This window comes from Anas platyrhynchos, chromosome 7, assembly GCF_047663525.1.
Source record: "Anas platyrhynchos isolate ZD024472 breed Pekin duck chromosome 7, IASCAAS_PekinDuck_T2T, whole genome shotgun sequence".
NCBI lineage: Eukaryota > Metazoa > Chordata > Aves > Anseriformes > Anatidae > Anas > Anas platyrhynchos.
Window position 1 is genome coordinate 5,932,096 of NC_092593.1, and position 15,628 is coordinate 5,947,723.

Consider the following 15,628-nt stretch of genomic DNA (forward strand, 5'->3'; position numbering starts at 1 on the left):
TTTATTTGACAGTCATCAAATACAGCTGAACCCTATGAAGGTTTAGTGGATTTCTTGTTTTACAAGACAAACTTTAGTATAATTTTTTTAAAGCAAGCACAGAGTGAAGCTACAACATTTTGTACATTTTTATGTTTCAGATCAAATATTGATTGCATTTTCATGGTACATTAAAAATCCAAGCTGATTTCAAGAAATTTCAGCTAACGCAAGTGGGCAGTCTCACTTCCCCTACCACCACTTTCAATGAGTGTATAAATTACATCCATAGCTCATTCCACAACATTTTGTTTACCATTGTTCAACATCAGCCAGGAGCCTGATGTGCCCACTGTAGAACATACCAAGGTCACTTGATTCCTTATTATCCCTCTTTTACATACCAGTCCTTTGGCATGTATTTTTTCTATTGTTCATTCCATAAAGAGAATTAAATTATAAAATATATCTTATGGTTTTCTTTATTATTTTGATTTTAATACAGCTTAATGTTTTGGACTAACTGGAATGAGCAACTCCCAAGCATCATGAGATCTACTCTCTCAGGCAAGAATGCACAGGTTATCATTAGTACAGATATTCTGACACCTAATGGACTCACCATTGATCATAGGGCGGAGAAACTTTACTTTTCAGATGGCAGCTTGGGAAAAATAGAGAGGTGTGAATATGATGGATCACAAAGATATGTAAGTAAAACATAAATCACAAATATATTCACTGCAAATCTGTTAGTTTGCATTTGTTACTATCTTTAAAGTAAACAAAATGTTACAAAAATAATGTTTCTTCTACTATTAATTGTATATTAAAACTTAAACTGAAAAAAAAAATCTGAACTAGAAGTAGTGCTTTATAAACTCAGCACGCTCCAATTTGTGAAATTCTGAATATGCAGACCATTACCAATATCTCTGCATTGATATTGGTTCTGAAGCACCACTGCACTAAAAAATCTGTATAAACTTGGAAAATGGTGGGGAAAAATGTAGAAATCAGTAGAAGACATAGAGAGATATTCTACTTTTCATAGGGGAATTATAAGTTTTCTTTGTGTGTCAAGCTTTGCTGAAATCACCAGAATTTCTCTTGTGTAATGCTTATGAGTGTGTTACTCTACAAATCTTATTTCCTACTTTTCTAAATCTCAATTTTAAAGTATGTTTGTACTCCTTTACTCTTCTATCATCATACATTTTGGTGCTGGAGTGCTCAGTTAGCTTATGTTTTGGTTGGAATATATTAAAGGTAGTTGGTCTGTGTTCACAACATACTTGCATGTTTAGTTCTACATTTCTGATATTTCATGAGGCCTTCCATTCAGGGAACTTGTACCTCCCAAAGAGCACAATAAAGTAAATGAAGAACATGTCACTAAACACCTTGTTTAGCTGATTAGTAGTAAAATTAAAAATCATATTAGTTTCTGTGCTTTAAATGTTTTACTAGAAAATACCCATTTCTAGAGCGGATATTCTTTTGTGTTTCTTCTAGATCAACAGGAATTCTTACATCATTTTCTTACACTTTATTTATTTTTCCCTGTTAGATTTGACTTTTTTTCCTATACATTTTGGCTACATTTTCACTTTTTGGTCCATACCTCTGTCTTGTACTGCTCCTTTTTTCTGTTTTCCTTTGGTGTTTAGTTTTGCTTTTCTGATCCTGCACAGTATAGAACAAAATATGCATTGCAAACATGAAATGGGAGATAATGTCGTTTAATTGCAGAAACCATTACTAAAATTCCACCTTTTCATCAAAACCTCTGGCTTTCAGTTTCAGTTTGCATCAGCAAGACAAACTAGTCATTTAATTTTTTTCAGGCATTTATTGTTGACACTTCTACCTCTTCTAGTCTATCATCTCTTTGTTTGGCTTTCTGCACTTTTAACTCTCCTTCTCTGTTACATCAAAAAAAAAGCTCCTAAAAGTAGTAAGATTTGCGGTTACAAGTTACAACAGCATGCTGAAGGCTTTTTTAGGAGCTGTAGTGGGTGACTTATACAAAGCTATACTATAGCTATCGCTGTGATCCAACACCAATACCTGTTTTGGGAGAATCAACGCCATTGTCAGAAATGCTGATCTGAGTTTTCACGTGTGATGGCACACAAGGTGTTATGACAGGCAAACAATTTTTCAGGATATAATAACTAACACAGTCAACTAGGGTATTTATCTTTTCATGCTTAGTATGTACAGCTATTTGCCTTTTCTTAATGTTATAAATAATGTAAAGTATGGGAGCTAGATAATATGAGAAATATAGTCATACCTTCAGAATATGGTTTATTTTCAAAACCTCAAGACCATGGTTCCAAAATTAGTGTCAAACTGCAAAGAATTTAAAAACCGATTGCAATCTGTATCAAGAAACATATAGACAGCAAAATAGTTAATCAGATCCACCATACACATGTCCCACCATACGTGTTACCTTGGAATAAAATTCAGGAAAACACGTATAAGAAAGTTACAAGGTACACATGAAGCTTGAATTTCCTCAAACTTTCCAACAAAATTTTCTTTCACAGATGTTTAACTGATATATCCATTGGAAAAACAGAAGGCAATCAGGAGCTTAAATTTTATAACAATGAGAAGTTCAGGCAGATAATAATATATTGTCTTTTTTGACATAGCTAACAAAAAGAAGGAAGGATAAATGTGGAGAAATGGAATCATGCGTGTTTTCTGAGTTCTTTTCTTGCATTAGTTTGGTATTGTCATGTATATCATGCGTCTTCATTCAAATCTTCTTAAGCTGTATTGACCTCACTGGCAGTGCTTCATCAGAGTTGCTCATCATCTCATAGATGTGTTCTTACTAAGAATGCCAGAATCAAACCATGAAATTGTATTATTGGTGAAGTATTTCTAGGGCAGAAGTGTTTTATTCTTGGTATGTTATCCAGCCTGGCAAGATATCCGGTTTCTGTAACATTAGGATGACACAAGTAAAAATCATTCCCAAATTGTGGTGGTCTGAGATTTTCTAGGGTTTTTCAGCAAGGTCTTGCTCTCAGCCACCCTAAAAATACTTTAAACCAATTACCTGTTTCCTCACTGTGTCTGCTTTGATGCTTTCTAGTTTCAGTTAGGTTAACAAAGATAGCAATTGTAGGGTAGAACATGAAATGCTAATGTAATATTATGAATTTCTTTCAGGTAGCTTCTTTTTTTATTCTGCTCACCACAGTAATCTAGTACAATGAATGGATAGAACATAATTTAGCAGTATTGAGTTGTATCTATTAAATGGAGTGTTAGAGTTCATTTAATATGTGGTTGCTGAAGTACTCTTCCAAGTTTGGAAGGTTATTTTTGTTATATTTGCTACTTTTTCTTACTTAAACAATATGCAGTTGTTTTTTGTTTATTTTTTTTTAACATTTATTGTTCTACTTTATCAGAACTTTGTTTAAAAATAAATCTGGCTATTGTCATTTTTTGACAATCCCTTTCCTTTTTTTCTTCAATTTTTGACCCTGCCTTCCATTAGATTTTACATTGTGGCACAGCCGTATTTGGTTGCTTAGTGTTGCTTTAGATATAACATTTTAGGTATGAACAGAGCTGATAAAGCTGATTGTATGTTTCAGAACTTTTTTTTTTTGTATCTTTATATCTTTTGTATCTTTATATCTTTGATTTATTTTATTTTATTTTATTTTATTTTATTTTATTTTATTTTATTTTATTTTATTATTTTATTTTATTTTATTTTATTTTATTTTATTTTATTTTATTTTATTTTATTTTATTTTATTTTATTTTATTTTATTTTATTTTATTTTATTTTATTTTTTCTTTTCTCATTCAATACTGTATGCCCTGTAATGTTTTACAGATCTGGAGCCTACAACTATAGTTAGTGTTCTGTAAACAGAAATCTGATTATCTTCTAACATCTAGAATACAAATATTTTGTTCTCAGTTATGTTTTTGTGGGCCTACAGATGTGATTGTTAAAATGCATTTTAGAGGTTTCTCCATCTTTACTTTATCTTTCAGTAATTATAGCCTTCAATTTCCGTAAGACGTTTTTTTATTGTATTGTATGTATTGTATTTACAGTGTTGTTAGAATACTGTATTTAAGCAGTTAAGCAAAAATACTTCCAAAGTTGGTGTTCAACTTCCATTTTCAGTAACATTTTATCATATCTGTTCCACCAGATTACTTAATACAGAAACAGATGTTAAAGGTTTCACTGTGCATTTACAGAAAGCTTGACTTTATGATTGACATCTCAAATTACTTTCCAGACATGTCATTACATTTATTTGAAAGACAGGTGTGACTGAGGACAGTATTGTAATTTTGGTCAATTCTTGGAAGATATTCACCATGACACCAACGTTACTTTAAGAAGTAGGTGGATAACTCAGTGAAGCAGATCAGAATTGAGATTGGCCAAGGCAGCTAAAAGAGAGATAAAGCATACAAAATATTAGCAATTATAAATGAAGACTGTCTAACTCCATTAAAATCAGAATGTGCTAAAAAGTCTTAGAAAAGATTCTCACTAAGATCTGGTCAGGAGCAGTTACAGAAAGATCCAGATCCTGAACATGGTTCTGAGTTAAAGAATCACATTGCTTTATTCTCTCTGTGTTAATAAATGATGAGATATGGAAATTAACCTGAACAACAACAAAAAAATGTCCACCAGAAGGCAGATGTTTTAATAAGATTGACTTGTTGTCAAGTAATAAAATAAGATTTAATCCATTCTCTGTAGAGAAACTATCTAATAAATTTCTACTGCTTTTGTGTGATTTTGTTAAACAGAACTAGAAGAAATAACAGGGCAGAAAAAAAGGTTAATATATATATATATTTTTTTTTCAAAACATGCTGCATCTGCCACCTAGACATTTAAGTTCATCATGTTTTGTCTCTTCTGTTTTTCTAATTATGATAGTTTATTGTTAGGTTTGGGACTTTTTAAGCAATTCATTCTTTCTGTGTTTGAAAAGCAGATGGAATTATGGATAATCTTGGAAGTTAACGGTACCAGAAGTGAAATTTTGGTGGCTTTTTCAATTTTCTCTACTCAGCATTATAAATATATTAGTTGTAATGGGAATGTTCCGTTCTTGATTCTTTTCTGTTGCAAATCTAATCAAAAAGAACATATGTTTCTTGAATTTCCACATGCCTGTATTTTCGATCAGCCTATGTTGGAAGAAGTACAGAATCAATGCAAAGAGTAAAATGCCCCCTAGCTTCTAAACTTGCTAAACTGTTTTGCCGGGGATTTCACTTAATTATCATCGGTGATTTGCTTTATTTAAATAGTTCTGTAAATTAATGCTAAGATTGAAATTGATGAAAGAGGCCACTCATCAATAAAGTCCTCTAATGTATGGAAGCTAGATGGCTGACAGCGATGTGACAGTGTTAACTTGGGTCTGTTTGCAAAAGTATCTTGATGTGCAATATTGGTAACCTGACAGAAATTAACTGAAAGAAGGAATTAATTAAAAGACAACAACAATTTATAAGGATATGGAGAATAAGATTATTTTAAAACCACGTGTTCTCAGTAAATTCTAATAGAGATTGGCATACATTTAACACTAGATGAGGATTCCCATTATCATTCATAATATTGAAAATTAGTATTATGTAATTAATACGCATGTAAAAGACCCTTGTTAAGAGTCATAATTTATAGAGATAAATACTTCCCATTTGAATGGTGCTGAAAAGTCCAGGCCTGTTAATAAATAGTTGCTTAAATATTTATTTAATCTAAACTACAAATGTGAGTAGTAGCAGGAACACTGCAAGTTTAGCATTGCAGCTTGCTTTTCAGTATCTTAAACGTTCATTTCTAGCATGGAGAAGCATTGAATACTGCAGTTAGGGCACCTTCTTAATCTTGAAGGCAGAGTTGTAGTGGGAAAAATGTTTTATTATTCCAGGAAATTGAATTTAGATGTCCTCTCTACTAGGTGATTTCTTTGCATGATGACAAAGATTTATTTTAATATGGGATTGACCATATTACTTTTTTCTCCTGCTATCATTTAAAAAACATGGCACACATCACCCACGGGCAGGTAGGCTGAATAGTGTACCAGCTGGCTCTGCATGCACAGTGCAGCCCATGTGCATATGTGCAGTCAGCATGAGTAGCTCAAATTCATAAAATGTGCTGTGTGTATGCCAATAATTATGCTCTACATTTCAAGTTGATTTCCATGAACTCATGCCATTACTAAAAAGGCCTTTGGGAAAGAGGAAAAAGGACACATAGGAGATAAAAACAAACAAACAAACAAACAAACATGGTAACCTAGGTAGAGATATAGGCTGAACACTGACGGTTATTAAAAAAATAAATAAATAAAAATTCTGTTGGGTTATTTAAAATACTCTTTTTCAGCATTTATCCCAGCTTACCTATGACAAGCAGAAGCTAGATATAAAATTTTTCATGCCATCTTGGATCAGAATTGTTCCCACTTAATACGTGTAGCTAAGTTACTAATTTTCACATAGAAACATAAAAGAATGAAATGCAATAAGTGCAATAAGCATGTTTAGAATATTATTTGTTTTCATTATCTTTCAAAAATTCTAATGGAAAAATAATGAGCTCCTTCCAATAATTCTGCTGTTCAGATAAAATTGAATTTTGAACTAGAGGACAGATTACAAATGTGTTACGTTCTTCAGAACAGAAACTGTACATGTTAAATTTTTCATTCCAATAAGCAGAAAGAAAGAACATATAGAAAAATATTTAAGAAGATTTGAGACAGACAAATTAAATTCATTGTATTTCTGCAGTTTTAATTCAAACTGAAACTCATAATTTCTTTCTAGGCTTTAAACTGATAATTATTATGGTGACTGAGGAGCTTTTTTTTTTTTTTAATTTTGTGATCTTAAAACATAAAGCATTTTTTGTGTGTTGGGTTCACATTTCTAATGTTAACATAGTGACAAAGATTCCAATTCTGAAACTTACTTCTCAGTTTGATTCATAAAGACGCAATTTGTAGATGTTCAGGCTTTCTACAGTATCTCTTTTTCTCTGTTCTGCTCAGGCTATTAAGCAGGTAGTGTTCTGAGCAGGTATTTTTACAAGTGCATTTAGTTAAATTGTGATTTTTGACTTATGGAGTAATGAAAACCTGGAGTTGCAAAACTTTGAAGTATGATAAGTAAGTTAACATTTTGTGTGTTGTTATCTCATTTTTCCAGGTGCTGTAAGCAAAGAATAATAATAATAATAATTTAAAAAAAAATAATAAAGAAACTAAATTTTCTTTTTCAGAGACAACAGTCCTGTTCATGTTCTTCTTCTGTGCTTATGTATTCTAGGTCATTGTTAAATCTGGACCAGGCACCTTTCTCAGCCTGGCAGTATATGATGATTATATCTTTTGGTCAGATGGGGTGAGAAGAGCTATTCTGCGTTCCAGTAAATATACGGGAGGAGATACAAAAGTTCTTCGTTCTGATATCCCACATCAGCCAATGGGCATTATTGCTGTTGCTAATGATACTAACAGTTGTAAGTTACAAAAGAAAATACACTATGTTCTTGATTCCTTATTACTAATTTAAAGAATTTTACTTAGTTTTAATAAAGTTAAAACATTTCACAACATTTCATAAATTGTTGTTGTATGAACTGGTAACAAAAGGTGTGATACAACCTCTTCTCCAGGTAACTAAATATTATTGAATGAGCATTGGCTGCTACAGGCATTCTTCTGATAGTAGCTAAATCATTTCTTGTCAAATACCTACAGTTCTGAATGTTGTGGGTTTTGTTTAGTGATTATATTCAAAATAACTCCATTTGTTTATCTTTAACATGCTAGCCTCTGAGGCATGCTGACATTTTCATCTGACTGATAAAACATGAACCAATTGCCCATAAATCTGAAATACGGTGATCTTTGCTCTCTCTAAGATGTTGGCCATTGAAGCAAATTTAATAAAGCAGAGTCTATCTTTTCCTGTTTGTTTTTCAGGTGAATTATCTCCTTGTGCACAAATGAATGGTGGCTGTCATGATTTATGCCTTCTGACTCCTGACGGACGAGTGAACTGTTCATGTAGAGGGGACAGAATACTGGTAGATGATAACAGATGTGTGAGTAAGTAATACTAGCTGATGCAGTGTTTTTGCTGTGGTGTGATGCAGTTGACTATCACGAGCAAAGATAGTTGACCCAAGTCATTAATTTGATTGCTCATATATACTATAAATACTGCTCTAGCAGTGTTTACAATTTTTTTTTGAAAGCTTGGCACATAACAGGCTTTTAACTAATTTATGTCTCACAAGACTTCTGGAAGGTTAAAAAGCATTAATATTTATTCCCTCCTTAAATTTCAGTTTGGGTAGTTGTATTCTACTTAACATTTATTTGCCGTTTCTTTCTGTTGAGAACTTCTCTTTCATGTTGTGGTGGTTTTACTCAGCTGGGCAGCTGAGCTCCACCAGAACTGCTCGCTCAGTCCCCCCCCTTAAAGGGAAAGGGGGAGAAAATACAATGAAAAGGTCTCAGGGGTTGAAATAAGGGCAGGGATATCACTCAGCAATTATTGTTAAAGGCAAAACAGACTCGGGATAGGGAGATTAATAAAATTAATTACCTATTACTAACAAGGTAGAGCATTGAGAAATTTAAAACAAACTACAAACACCTTCCCCCATCTACCCTCTTTCACCTTCTCCCACCAAGCGGTGCAGGGGAATGGGGAATGGGGGCTGTAGTCAGTATGCAGTACTTTGTCTTTGCTGCTCCATCAGTCACTCTCTGCCCCTGCTCCACGTGGGGTCCCTCCCACGGGATGCAGTTCTTGAGCAGCTCTTCAAGAACTGCACCCACACAGCTCCATACCATGGGCTTCATCCCCCGGGAGCAAACTGCTCCAGCACAGGTCCCCCATGGGTGGGTGGCAGCTCCCCCCAGACCCCTGCTCCTGCGTGGGCTCCTCTCCACGGGCTGCAGGTCCAGCCCGGGGCCTGCCCCTGCGGGGGCTCTCCATGGGCCACAGCCTCCTGCAGGCCACATCCACCTGCTCCACTGGGGGCTCCTCCACGGGCTGCAGCGTGGAGATCTGCTCCATGTGGGACCCATGGGCTGCAGGGGGACAACCTGCTCCACCAGGAGCCTCTCCACAGGCTGCAGTGGAACTTGTGCTGCATGCCTGGAGCACCTCCTGCCCTCCTGCTGCACTGACCTTGAGAACTGCAGGGCTGGCTTTCACTCCTCGCTCTCCCAGCTGCTGTTGTGCAGCAGTTGGTTTTTCCCTTCCTTAAATCTGCTGTTACAGAGGCACAAGCAACATAATTTATTGGCTCGGCTCTGGCCAGCAGCAGGTCCCTTTGCTGAAACTGGCCCTTATCTAACATGGGACAGCTTCTGGGCTCTGCTCGCAGAGGACACCCCTACAGCCCCCCACTACCACAACCTTGCCACATAAACCCAATACACATGTCCTACAATATATAAAATAATTGTAACCGATAAATAGGGCAGTCGTACTTAATCTTGCAGAGTCTGTGTTTGAGCCGTTGGCCAATATATCAATTTAAGTTGGAAGACTACTTGGAAATTGGTTTTCTTTTTTTTTTTTTTTTTTTTGTTTGTTTGTTTTTGTTTTGTTTTGTTTTGACAATGTTCTGTTCAAATTTTCTTCTTGCCACATCTTTCCATGCTCTGAACCAGTATGTCTCAACACATGATAAGGAAAATAAGAAATAACTATTTTTTCAAGTTCACCAGTGGTTCAGAATATGTGGTCATTCATTGTAGCTTCCTAAGATCACAATTTCCCTATGCAGAATTGATGTTTATGAACATGGAACTATGTGCCGGAAGGATGTGATGTGCATACATAGCTTACTCCCAGTGAAGATTCTTGAGACAGAGCTTTAGTAAAATTAAAAGAGGAATTGGATGATTATATGTATAATAAGACTACACTGACTACTTGTTTGTAAACAACTAAACAGTTCTGAAAGTTCTGAATCTTTTGTTTCTGAAAATTGGGATTTGAAAAAATCTATACAAGGGTTTACTGTCAGACTTTAACTGAAGGCAAGCTACCCGTACTTTTTGATTTTTTTTCCTTTTTTTCTCGGGGGTGGTGGGGACGGGGGGGGGGGGGACGGGGACTTTTTCTAAAGATTACAGTCTAAAATACTGAACTAGATGAACTACAAAGTTAACTGCAGATGACTTTCCCTAACATCTTACCCCTTACAATGCTGAGAAAGGGGAAAAAAAAAAAAGAGAAAAAAAAAAAAAAAGAGCAGTTACGTGATAACATGATTGAAATTTAAAGGACTCTATATATTGAGGATCAGACCTCACCTTGTCCGGAATCCACATTTTCAGAACTTTTGTGTTTTTCTTCATATTCAACTCAAATCAAGAATTATTTTCAAATTATGTTGGCTTGACTTTTGCATGTAGTGGACATCTGTTCCTCCTGAAATTGTGCAGAAGTAATTATAATGGAAACAAGCAAAAACAACAACAACAACAACAACAAACATACTAAACAGTATAATTTCCCTGTTCTTCCTCTTGATCTGTCCTTTCTCTCAGCTTTGATATTTCATTCAGACCCATGCATATAAAGCAAATGTACTATAACAAAGTTCACAACCAAATCATTCTGTGTAAATACTGCAATGCTTTATTTTTTTTTAACCGAACTAACAGAAAATCAATATGCAAGAGAAAGAAGTCAAAATATTATGTGTACATCTCTCCTATAAAATAATAAATATAATATTTGCTCTGAAAAGGAGAGAACACAAAATTTTCATGTCTACCGATGATTATTTTTTTCTGAATAAAAAGAAGTGAAGTATAAACAACAGGTTTTCTTCCTTGTGTGTTAAGCAATCGCCTTAACATTGTGTGTAGTACATTGATCCTGGCACTTGTGTACACACTGAGCAGCTGTGCAGTACAGCAAGACAGAGTTGAGTCCAAATTAACCGCTAGGTAATGGTGAGTATTTACTTCTTGCTCTTGGATGTGCTATATTGAAGAGCGTTTTAAAACATCTCCTAAGTAATGATTATATACAAGCTGTGGAGAGGCATGTAGGTAAAGAAATGTTGAGAACAGTAATAACAAAGTCATCATCTCATCAGAGTTACTGCCTTTAACTTGCTTCACTACGTGTTCACATCTCTCTTGGTTCATGGACATATATATATCTTTTACAGGCTTTCTCCTACCTTGCACTGGAATTCTGCCCCAACATGAAATGTCTGAAAAGTGTTTCTTATTTAGATATTGGCCCTCACTCCTGTGAAATATCGAGAAATGTACAAATCAGTTATCACTCTTACAGGCCACTACTGTGTGGGAGCTTTTAAATTTTGATGCTGTGGAGTTTTTGTACTTTGGTGTTCTAAAATTGTAGAGGAGATTAATACAAGTGCAGCCAAATATTGCTCTCATTTTCACTAAGGATAACAGGTATAAAAATAATGTGTTGATATATTTTATTTTTAGCTAAGAATTCTACTTGCAACATTTATTCTGAGTTTGAATGTGGAAATGGTGAATGCATTGATTATCAACTGACATGTGATGGCATTGCTCATTGTAAAGACAAGTCTGATGAGAAACATTTTTATTGTGGTGAGTATTTCCAGATTTTTTGCCTTTATGTTATTTCAGTTATACAATTTTATTTTGTTTTTTCTGACTTTACTACTTACATATATCAACTGCTCACTAAAATGCACAAGAAGAAAATGCCAAATTACTGATTAAAAACAAACAAACAAACAAAACCCTGACATTATATGGACAAAATTAACTGTACTTTAAGGTATTTCCTTGCAAACTTCATGTATTAGCTGGCTTATATTTAATACAAAACATCTCAAGTTCTCTTATATTTCTATTTCTAAAACAAAAAATTACAAAAAACACAGGTTGGAAACAGCTTAGAAACAATGACAAAAACAACGGTATTTTCAGCTTTAGTTTAACAATCAATATTTCTGTTCCCATATTTAGTAAAATTTTCCATGAATTCCTTCTTAGGTTGTCTTACTAAGTAGTAGTAATACAAACATATTTGTATTTACGTATATTCCTTAGACATAAAGAGAAAATATTTTCTACAACACAAAGTACAGTCCAAACAAACAAACAACAACAACAAAAAAGAACACAGCCATGTTGTTTTTTTTTGATTAAATATATCTGGCTCTACTGTTAGCTTCAGTCATTGATTTCATTCACAGTCCGTAGCAGAAAGATTAAGTTTTCATAGTTTCCTGTACTTTGTTATGAGAGAAGAAGGTAAGTTGAAGGCATATAAAGTCATATGGGAACAAATTAGAAAGAAAGCTGCAGCTGGTGAAGAATCTCAAAATACTGTTTCTTGTTGTTCCAGAGTAGTTGTCTTATGTATCAGCAGTCAGTTTCAGGTTTATAGGGCTGCTAAAGTTATTTTATACTTTTTCTTTGATACTGAAAAAATATAAATGCAATATCCAACAATTTGTATTTATATGGATTTGCCACATATTTTTGTGATGGACATTATATTAGTTTGCAATATGCTTGTGTATGGTTTGCCTGATTTAAATCAACCATACAGAACTTTTTGCTACATATTAGAAAAAGAGATGTAATTCTGTCATGCACTAGGTCGTGCGGAGTATGTTGCTTCCTGAATCCGATGAAGTACAGGGTGCTGGATTTTTTACTGATTAGCTAGCTCAATGAACATTATGAACTTTGTTTATTATTGTGGCTTTAATTCTACAATGCTTAGGGCTTCAGGAAATACCTTACATATTTTTGATATGTTTGAATACTCAAAACGAATACATTCTTCAATAGTGCACTTACCTGAGCAATACCAATACTTACAGTATTAGTATTCAAAAATCCAGGCATACTTCATGTTCATCCTGTAGATGAACAGATAAAAGTTTCACGTATGAAACTTTTATGCTAATATTTTTTATTATTTTAATCTCCATATTATTGATGAATTTGGCTTAGGCCAAATCTGTTTTGGTTTAGCAATCTAGATTTTTCATGCTGTTTGATCAGAAGTTATAGCAATTTTTTTTTCCTACCATCACAAGATAATGAAAATTTGTAGTTAGACTTCCCTTTTTTCGTTATTTTCTTTGCCATTCTTCTGTTCTTTCTCATCATGCTTTCATGTATTACTCTCAATCATTATTTATCTGCTCATCACTCCAAATTGCACTCCAAGTTGTTGTGTCAGACAAAAACAAGTTCAGAAATTTTTTTTCTGTAGCTTCAAATGCATTTTCATTTAAAATGTCTTTCTGGAGTATGGTTTTGTTTTTGTTTTTGTTTTTTTTTTTTAATGTAAGGCTATTTCTGTTAATGTATCAGATGTCTAAATGAAATTATGTGCTGCTTTTCCAGAAAATAGAGGCTGTCGAAAGGGTTTTAAACCATGTTCTAATCGCCGCTGTATTTCAAGTAACAAAGTGTGTGATGGTGCAAATGACTGTGGTGACAATTCTGATGAATTTGACTGTAAAGGTAAATGACAGTTACTTCCAAGGTGGTTTCAGAATTTTGCTCTAGAAATATTTCATATGTAAACAGAAGTAATTAGAAAACGCAGATAATTTTACTGGAATTACAAGAGTTTGGATTTTTTCTTTATAATTCAAAAACAAGAGCAGGTACATACTGGTATGTTTAAGAGATCATATATTGGGACTGATTATCAAGATTGAGTTCTGTTTTACACCTACTGTCCTCTAGAAGGAGAGATTTTTGGGGCTAAGGAAAACTCCAAAAATACTATTGCAGCTTCTTCCATTAAATGATACATGAAGTTGTATCTTTGCCACAGATGGAAAGGATGAAATATGTGCTATATGATTTCTTCTCTGCATCTGCTGCACTATTTCTTCTTTGAAGTAGCCAGTGTTGTTTCTTTGCTTCTCAGATGCATGACAATGTCTATGTCCTTTGTAAAACTTATTGGAATTTATTTTCTTTTTATATCAAAATTGTTTTTCTTTTTACATTTTAAAACATGAATATTCATATTGTGCTTCAGTGAATGAATAAAAATTATCTAGCAGACAACACAAATCTTTCGTTACAATTCAGAAAGTTTGGAGGAGAAACTATGCCATATATAGCTAAAAATCATGTAACTTCGGTGGCTAGGATTTTTCAGAAAGTACTATATGATTTTTAATCTTAAACTGAATATGGGTAGAGAGAAAAGCATACAGGCAAGAACCCCTATGTGGTGTTAAATAACAAATTTAAAAGATTCATAGATCGTGCTGGAAGTGCTTGTTTCCTTCTCACATGATTATCTCAAATTGAGTTGGATTATCTAAAGAGAGATGTTTAGGCTCAATAAATAAATTTAAAATTAGAAACTTATGCTTTCAAGTTTATTAGGCCTACTAATTTCTACTGAAGTTTTAGCTTTGGAAGGTACAGTGAGTTCTGAAGATCCCATCCTAAAGGATAGAAGCTTTAAGTATAATATGTATAATAAGTATAATATGCATCTGGACTGTCTGTTTAGTACATGAATTTATATCTATTTTAACCATACTTTATAGATTCAACATGTGCTTCAACAGAATTCCGTTGTGCAGATGGGATTTGCATTGGAAAATCAGCACAGTGCAACCAGATCATTGATTGTGCAGATGCTTCAGATGAAAAGAACTGTGGTAAGTTCGTGTTTGTCTGTGCTTCATCTTAGCATCTGTTCCATGATTATTCCTTGTTATATAGTGGATAATTCATAGTCATTACTTGTTGGATGCCAACAGCTGCATGGTCTGTGCAAATTCAAGCTAAACGTACAAACCAAACAATAAGGCTTTCAATCTGTATTAGGTGTGATACAGTAATTTATTGTCTCTTTCCAGAAAATACAAACTGTGCCTATTTCTATAAACTTGGAATAAAATCTACAGGATTTATTAGTTGTAATTCTACTTCACTTTGTATACTGCCAGAATGGATATGTGATGGATCTAATGACTGTGGAGATTACACAGATGAACTAAAATGCCCAGGTAACTGTTAAAAAGAATGTGTGTGTGTGTGTGTGTGTGCGCGCATACACACATTTCTGGAAAAAAATATATTACAATATTATTTTTAAACATGTTGCAAAGTGTTTACTCAGTCAATACTTAATATTTAATGTAGAGATAAATATGTTAATGAAGTTTTTCTTGCCAGTTTTTATTTTGCATTTCATTAGATGATGCAAGTTATTACAAATTAATGCATTTCTCTTTAGACAAGTGTAATATCTAGCTTTGTGTTTCATCCAGGTTGGGTCTGTCATTATTCATTTTTATCTAAATAAACCATTAAAATATCAAACTCATCAAGCTTCCACACAATTCCTCAGGAACTTTTATTAGCTATTAGCTACTGTTTTAGTGGATTGTATTTCTTTTCTTGTTGAATTGGTTTTTTAGTTTAGTTTAGTTTAGTGTTTTTTTTTTGTTGTTTTTTTTTTTTTACTTTTATTTTGTTGAGGTACTTGGTGCAGGCTGACAGGGTAGAATCCAGGGCTATTGCTTCAGTGATTTTTCTGCTCTTGAGCCAGTACAAAGAGATTGTGG

General features: G+C 33.8%; 1 protein-coding gene across 1 annotated transcript in view; it reads left to right on the forward strand.

The window, feature by feature from the left end:
- LRP1B (LDL receptor related protein 1B) overlaps positions 1 to 15,628 on the forward strand; it is a 669,075-nt gene that overhangs the window by 532,118 nt on the left and 121,329 nt on the right. Inside the window, exons 43-49 of the mRNA XM_038182072.2 lie at positions 485 to 689; positions 7,345 to 7,537; positions 8,004 to 8,129; positions 11,520 to 11,648; positions 13,431 to 13,550; positions 14,603 to 14,716; positions 14,918 to 15,067. Of these exons, the coding sequence (XP_038038000.2) occupies positions 485 to 689; positions 7,345 to 7,537; positions 8,004 to 8,129; positions 11,520 to 11,648; positions 13,431 to 13,550; positions 14,603 to 14,716; positions 14,918 to 15,067 (1,037 nt within the window). The remainder of the gene's footprint in view (positions 1 to 484; positions 690 to 7,344; positions 7,538 to 8,003; positions 8,130 to 11,519; positions 11,649 to 13,430; positions 13,551 to 14,602; positions 14,717 to 14,917; positions 15,068 to 15,628) is intronic.